This window comes from Hesperophylax consimilis, chromosome 1 (genome assembly GCF_061612785.1).
Source record: "Hesperophylax consimilis isolate HC1 chromosome 1, BYU_Hcon_1.0, whole genome shotgun sequence".
NCBI classification, from domain to species: domain Eukaryota; kingdom Metazoa; phylum Arthropoda; class Insecta; order Trichoptera; family Limnephilidae; genus Hesperophylax; species Hesperophylax consimilis.
Window position 1 is genome coordinate 45,130,329 of NC_142836.1, and position 8,493 is coordinate 45,138,821.

Here is an 8,493-nt window from a genome sequence, read left to right on the forward strand (position 1 = left end):
CAATTATGCTGCGATCAAAGATATTTCAACTGAAACAATATACATAGCTGAAGAACTGAGCCCTTACCATAAGGAACTTCTTTGGAAAACCAAACAAATCTCAAAAGAAAAAAACTATGCATACGTCTGGCACAAAGAGGGAAAAATAATGGCAAGAAGAAATGCAAACGAAAAAATAATTTACGTTAAACATATAGACGATTTGAAAAACATCATATAAATAAAATGGCTCAAAATAAAAAATATAACAAAAATTAACAATGGCTGACACTACATTAACCACGGAACCTAATGCAAAAAGAGCAAACTTACCTAACCTATCAACAATGAACAAAAATTTTAACATACTGCATCAAAATATTAGAAGCATAAACAAAAACTTTGACGAGCTACAAATATTAATTAAAAGTTTAAATTTAACCTGGGACATAATTATACTTACTGAATGTTGGTTAACTGATAAACACTACCCTCTACAAATTGATAAATATGTCTCTTACTCCACACTAATGAATAATACAAAGAGTGATGATGTTATTGCATACATTAAAGAAGACACTGAAGTTGAAGTCAAAGAGATCAATATTAATAACGCAAACTGTCTAAGGATATCAATTGGTAAGGATATAACAGTTCTCGCAATATATAGATCACCTTCTACAAAAAATCTGGAGCCATTCTTAAACTCCTTACATTTTGAGCTTAACTTACTCAAAAATACTAAGAATGTTTTTATTATCGGAGATATAAATATTGATATCCTGGAAAATGGAAATCCAAAAAAATATGATTACATACATACACTAGCTCACCATGGTTTTAAAAGCCTGGTTGATGAACCTACACGAGTATGGAATGAAAGCAAATCATGCATTGATCATATTTTTAGTAAAACTGATAAATTAACTCAAACCATTATTTACCCTTCTACACTGACTGATCACTACACAATACTTCTATCTATTAATAATAAAAATACATCTATAAATCAAAAAAAGAAATCTGTCATAGCAAAGTCTGAAACAAACTGGGAAAACGTTAAAATCGAGCTACAAATTGCTGACTGGTCAAACCTTCTTGGCAATGATGATACTGATGCTGCTTGGAATTATTTTATTGACTTTACTCAGAACATTATTCTATCAAACACCATAACGACAGAAAAAAAGATATCTCATAAAAATATTCATATTAAACCCTGGATTAGTCAGAACATTATCAACTCAATCAGGAAAAGAGACGAACTCCACAGAAAAGTAAGAAACCACCCCTATGATATCCATTTACATCGCTTCTACAAAAGATATCGTAACATTTGTAAAAATGTAATCCGTTATGCTAAAGAAGCATTCTATAAAAAGAAAATCGAGGAATGTAATAATGATTCCCGGAAATTCTGGCAGATTATAAACGAAATTACAAACGCTAAAGCCTCGCACAATGTTAAAAACATTAAAGAATTAAATATTGACAGGATACCAACATCTTTTGCAGAACATCCAGAAAAAATTCTCAACTTTGCAAACAACTATTTTTGCAATATAGGCTCGAACTTAGCGAATAAAATCAAACAATCTTCATTTACTGCCGAAAAAACAGTATGGAATGAAAATGTCAATCAAGAAAACTCCCTTAACATAGTCAAGATAACAAGTGAAGATATAAGAAATACCATAGCCTCCCTAAACACAAATACCTCATCGGGAAATGAACTGATATCAAACAGAGCAATTAAATATCTACTAAATGAGCTAATCTACCCACTGACGTACCTTGTAAATCTTTCAATAAGAAAAGGTATTTTTCCCACACGTCTTAAAGTTGCTACGATTATTCCAATATACAAAAGCGGTCCCAAAAATGATATATCTAACTATCGACCAATTAGTCTATTACCTACACTATCGAAAATATTGGAAAAAGTAATAAAAAACAAATGGTTAAATTTTTGGATGAAAATAAAATATTATCAACGACACAATACGGTTTTAGGGAAAACCTGGGTACTGGTGATGCTATAGCTTAAGTAACAAATACAATTATAAAAAAACTGGATGAAGGTAAAAAATGCTTGGCAGTTTTTATTGACCTTCAAAAAGCTTTTGATACAATTGACCATGAAATACTATTTTTTAAATTAAAAAAAAATGGAATAACACAAACAACTCTAAATCTAATTAAAAGTTACTTAACTGGAAGAGAGCAGTATGTACAAATTGGTAATAAAAGTAGCAAAACACTATCAATCAAGTACGGTGTCCCTCAAGGAAGCGTATTGGGTCCAATACTATTTCTCATTTATATTAATGACCTTATGAGTCTTCCCATTGAAGGAGACATAATGAGCTTTGCAGATGACACTGTCATTATATTCTATGAACAAAATTGGACAAGCACACATAAAAAAGCGGAGCAAAGTCTGACTGTACTCCAAAACTGGTTAAAAGCAAACTCCCTTACATTAAATGTGAGTAAAACTAAATATCTAACTTTCTCTAAAACCAACAGAGGTCAACCAACGAATGAACATACACTCAAATTACATGAATGTCTAAATAAATATCCGCAATGTTCTTGCCCGCATATAGTCCAAACTAAAACAATTAAATATCTTGGGATCGTAATTGACGACAAACTTCATTGGGATGCACACATCGAAGGAACCTCAAAAAAGCTAACAAAACTCATCTATTTCTTCAAAAAATTACGAAATATCTTGTCAACTACAGATCTAAAGAGAGTATATTATGCGCTATGCCACTCTCTACTGGAATATGGAATAATAGGATGGGGCTCAGCATCATCAAACCATATTAAACTACTAAAGAAAACTCAAAATTGGATCATAAAGACCATATTAAAGCTCCCCGTAAGGACGCCAACTACTGATATTTTTAATCTGTTTGATGTTCCAAGTTTACAAAAAATCTATGCTAAAAATATTCTAGTTCATCACTTAAAAAATAAACCAGAGGCAAACCCCTCTCACGATCATAAAACCAGAGCCAAGCAAACAGACATGCTAAATATTCCTAAATGTAATTCTACTTTTGGACAAAGAAACTCTGAATTTTTAGCAATTAAATTATATAATAAACTCCCTCTCAACATCAAACAAAGGAAAACGAAAAATAACTACATTAAGGACATCAAATCTTGGCTTATGGAAATATCGGAAGAAGAACTAACTAATATATTTAAAACATCATCTTAGTTGCTGAAAACGTATTCTAACATATATAGTCCCCCTCAGCACAGGATCTCCTAGTGAGGAGGACTTCAATGATCTGTTTTAATTTTATTTATATATTTTATTTCATGTGCCATACAAAAATGTACCTAATTATTTTAAAAAGTAACTAAATAAAAAAAAAAAAAAAAAGATTAAAAACAATATTGGTCCAAGCACACTACCTTGCGGAACCCCAAAAGAGATTGGTTTGCTATTGCTTAAATGATTATTTATCTCTACTTGTTGCGTTCTATCACTTATATAGGATGTGAACCAGCCTAGTGCTGTACTATGAATGCCAAGAGAAGATAATTTTTTGAGAAGTAATCCATGGAAAACCGTATCAAAAGCCTTTGATAGATCTAAGAACACAGCTAAAGCTTTGTTTCCATGGTCTAACGCACTAATGACTTTGGACAATACTCTCAACACTGCATCACTTGTTCCTATATTCTCTCTGAAACCAAACTGATTGCTAGAGAGTATATTATATATTATGTTTCTAAGAAAGATACCAATCTCGACTTGGCCAATCTCTCTATTACTTTTGAAAGAGTATTGAGTAAGGATATAGGTCTGTAATTATTGACATCTAGACGATCTCCACCTTTAAAAAGGGGAATTACATAAGCTTTCTTTCAATGAGAAGGGAACATCCCACTCTCGAAGCTAATATTTACAAGGTGAGATATGGGACCAGCTAATTCGGACACATGCATTTTATACACCATAACACTAGAATCAATACCGCACGAGAAAGACATTTTTAAATCATTTATCACATTTGTGACTTCAGAAATGCTAGTTGGTTTAAAATAAAAATTGTCCCCTGTAACTTGATGTTCAGATTTAAAATCATTCACAAGGCACATCTCACTAGTTTTATTAGCACTGCACAAATTATTAGCGAAGCTTGGACCAATGTCACTGAAGAAGTTATTTATATGATTAGTAATTGTATTTGGACTCTCTTCCATTAAAGTAATAATATTATTAATTTTCAATTTTTTTATGGTAGTTTGTTCCTTTTGTAAGTTGATAGCCTCCTTTATAATCTTCCACTGTTGTTTAATGTTTCCATTGACTTCATCCAATTTTCTTCTGTAGTATGCTTGTTTTGTTGTTCGTATTATCTTTGTACACCAATGCCGATATCTTTTATAGTATTCCAACAGTTCTTTGTTATAGATTTCTCTTCTACATTTATTGTGCAATTTATCACGTGTTCTGAGGCATTTGATTATTCCAACATTTATCCATGGTTTTAGATATTTTCTGTAATGTTTCTCAATTTGTACTGACGTACAACTTTCCACATGAGTTTTCAAACATTTAATGAAATTATCTGTTGCCAGATTGACATCTTTCGTTGATAGTACTGTATCCCAGGATTCCTTCTTTAATTTGGTCTTCAAAAGGTTGTTGTCAACAATAAGTTTTGGTTTTCCATTATTATTTGAAATATTTTTAAGAGTTAAGCTCATAAACTTCATCAAAATTGCAAAATGGTCCGTTATGCCAGTAGTAAAAGCTGCTTCCTGTGGTTTTAATTTTGATTTCGCCATAATATGATCAATGCAACTTGATTTGTTAGGAGTTACTCTTGTTGGTGAGTTTATTATGGGCTTAATACCATGAAATGCTAGAAGTGATAGATATTTTTGTGTTTTTATGTTCTTCAAATCTAGAGTATCAATATTTAAGTCCCCACATAATATAATCTCCTTATATTGCAAGGATACAGAGTCAAGCAATTCATCCAATGAATCGAGAAAGTTATCTATATTAGTCTGAGATGGAGACCGATATATAGCTATTAAACATATTGTATTGGAAAATTGCATTTTTAAGCAGTTGGCATTGGTGAGAGAAATTTCCTCAACAGTTACATGGATGTTTTGCTTTATATAGATAGCTACTCCATCATTTTGCAGATAGTTCATCTTTGTTTTGTAGACTACAACTCAGGAATGATAGGCATATTAATCAAACTGCCCAGCCAAGCTTCTGTGAAGACTAGTACATCTAGACGATGATTAATGCAATCAAGCATAGTGACAGTTTCATCAAAACTTTTGCTTAAACTTCTAATATTCATGCACAATAAAGAAAATTTTGAATCCCTCAAAATTTTTTTGCAAGAATGTGAATCTTCTAATGTTACGTTAGGTTCATTATTGTCAGCCAAACCAATTATGTTGTAAATATCATCCATTTTACAACATAATTGATTTGGCTGACAATAATGAACCTAACGTAACATTAGAAGATTCACATTCTTGCAAAAATTTTATTCTATCATACTATGACACAAATATAATTATAATGGTTCCATGGCAACATGGAAAAGTGGAATTTCAGAAACCCTTTGAAGTCTTTAAAAGTGATGAAAAATAAAAATAAAATAAACCATAATCTAACTTAACCTATATAAGCTAGTTTTTTTCATCACTTTTAATTTTTAATAACTTTTAAAAGGGAGTCTAAAATGCCACTTGTCTGAGTTATCTGGTCACCATTTATAATACACATACTTTCTACACTTTAATTAACACATCTTGTAGATTAATCAGAGCGCAAACTATTTTTTTTTTTTTTTTTTTTTTTTTTTTTTTTTATATATACAATAATATTATTATTGGGTTTATAAAAACAGTTTATTTTTAAACACAAACTATTCTTAAGATCTGATTCATGATGGGGATATGATTGTGGTGTGTAGAAGCGTGCATTGTGCATATATAGAATTCCCGTATCCTGCTGATGACACGTTCTACGTGGATTCTTAATGCAGCTATCCTCTTTGCTTGCTTTACTTCTTCCGCAGTACAGAGCACATTAGTAAATACGCTAGGGGGGCGTATAAGCTCGCACTGTCGAATTTGAAGAAGATTACTTATATTCTTAAATCCCCTGTCAGCCATTATGGACGTGCCCGGCCGCAGAGCATCCAGGTATCCGCAATCCTCGATTATGGTAGCGTCTGAAGCGCGTCCACCATAACCACAAGAAATGTAATTCACCAATCCGTCCGGAGTACAAGACACGAGGTACTTAAGCGTGTTACAACTCTTGTATTCTGACCAGGTTAGTGATTGGTGTATTGGATTATTGGGTTTGTTAATTTGAATTTCCAAACAGTCAATAATAGATTGTACCTTGGAATATCTTGATCTAAAACTTATGGGTAAATTATACATTATTTTGTTTGCAGATGGCCATATAATAAGGCTTTTTAAAAATCTGTCCATTAACAAGACTGTTTTCATAAAAATCCGGCTTACAGATGGTATAGAAATTCCAAACTGCAGAGACAGTATGGAAAATGAATCATCCAAGCGAATTTTCTTTAAACTTACTAAAATATTTGTTACCGGTGTGGGTATTTTGTTTGCCAAAATGGATATCAGATGGTACATGTTTTTTGGGAATCCTAGGCATAACCTAGGACTCCGTTCAAGGGCCATCAGGCTTGACTTGCGCATCTGATTGAAACTTTGACTCTCAAAGTCGTCACCTGCAAAGTCTGGTGAAGTTGGACGATACGTAATATCCTCCAGTATGATATCTGAATCCGATGAACCTGTTTCCTGAGGTTCCAGTGGTTTATTTATGGGTTCAACATGTGTCGCACCAGCTCGTGTAGGTCGTATCCTCTCCGCCGTCAAACTGACATCAAACTTCATTGGTGAGCAAGCTATATCGGTTTGTCGCCTTGATGTGGATGTTGCTTTACTACGAACCTGACATTTGACGTTAGCTTGAACAGCCTTGTCCTGTGTTGCAAGTGACCAAGTTTGGGTAGCAACATGAAGAGGTCCTGCTTCAGCTACTGCTTGCTCTTTTGGCAGTGCCGAGGTGGAAGGCTGTGACTCTGGCTCTTCTGGTTGGTTGTTGGTTGCTTGTAGAGCGCTTTTGATAACTTCCATGTGCAAACGCTTTAATCCCGTCTGCCGAGGAGTGGCTACTTTTTTTTCTGGCACTCGAATTCATGTGGAATAACATTCTTTTTCAAGTGCATGATACCACCCATTAATCTGCATCTCATATAATTTTCAATGTCTTCTTCAAGCTAAAATATAAATAAATTAACATTAAATGTATGTATGTACACATGTACACTATAAATGCCATTAAGTACCTATATAAACCTCAATGACTACAGCAGAGATGTTCAGTAGTTTGCAAAACAATCGTAAGATTTGAAAAAAAAAACATGCTTATGCTCGCAAAATTAGAATGTCGTTGTTATACTGAATTTATCTTAAATTATGATAAATAAATATAGAATATTTTCAACCCATAGGAACTTACATTAAAATGGTCTTCGCAACAATGAAGATGACTTTTCAAAGAAATACTTGGATTTCTTCTCTGATCCCGTTTCATTGCATTACACCATTTTTTCCTCATTTTCTCGTTCTTGGGAAAGCTTAAAAACACCTTATTTGGCGTTTTTATTGTAGTATTACTACACATAGGAACCAAACAATACTTGTATCGCAAGTGAGAAGACATCGGAAAAAATATAACGACAAAAATCAAACAAACTTGAAGACAACAAACAACACCAAGTGTAACTTACGAATCATTTATAAACTGACAGATATCACCTATGGCGGGAATCAGTGTTACCATGTCCCAAAAACAAAAAACCATGTTTTACCAAATTTTGAAGAAGAAAAAAGCCCTTTTTAAAGCTTTTTTTATTGAGAATTTAAATACGAAAACAACAGTAACGGATTTTATATTTCTCTTTTCAATAATAGGACAAAAACAAAAGTTTATATTTAATTTTTTGCTGTTGTCAAGTAAAATTTGTAGAACTCTATTAAATAATAATGAAAATTAAATAACTCTTTCAGGTCCATGAGACGAGGGAGAAAAAATTCTCCCAGAACTCCAATAATTTTTTTCCTACATTTTACAGTACCTAGTTAGCAGTGGCGTGCAGTGAATTTTTTGTGAGCTAGAGTGCTAAGATTGAAAAATACGACATTAATGATGTTGTAGCTGTTCACTGCACTCCACTGCCAGTTAGTTTTGGTACCTACATAAAGTCATGATATATAATATTTCTTTTAATTTAATTAATGTATTCATATTATTTATTGACAAAGACAATAAGTAGATAAATATACATTGTTATCATGTGAACCCATAGGTACCTACTGAAGTTTGAACTACATTCCTAAAGTTTGGGATTTTCCCCACGCGACCCATGCTGAAAATTCGTATCTCATTCGAAAGTACAGGTTTTT

The 8,493-nt window shown here is 32.7% G+C and overlaps 1 protein-coding gene across 1 annotated transcript; it reads right to left on the reverse strand.

Annotated features, from left to right (window-relative positions):
- Positions 1 to 5,769: 5,769 nt before the first annotated feature.
- LOC149426994 (uncharacterized) lies at positions 5,770 to 7,161 on the reverse strand. The gene is made up of 2 exons (XM_089632846.1): positions 5,904 to 7,161; positions 5,770 to 5,813 (listed from the first exon to the last, which is right to left on the reverse strand). The coding sequence occupies exons 1-2, from the start codon at positions 7,159 to 7,161 to the stop codon at positions 5,770 to 5,772; spliced, it is 1,302 nt and encodes a 433-aa protein (XP_089488972.1).
- Between the last annotated feature and the right edge of the window lie 1,332 nt (positions 7,162 to 8,493).

Bases quoted from the DNA above. Each gene is read 5' to 3' on its own strand.
- LOC149426994 (XM_089632846.1), bottom strand. From the start codon at position 7,161: ATGGAAGTTATCAAAAGCGCTCTACAAGCAACCAACAACCAACCAGAA. The intron at 5,814-5,903 runs GTGTTTAAAAAT...AAAAAAAAATAG, and splicing joins TCAGATCTTAAGAATAGTTT to TTTGCGCTCTGATTAATCTA.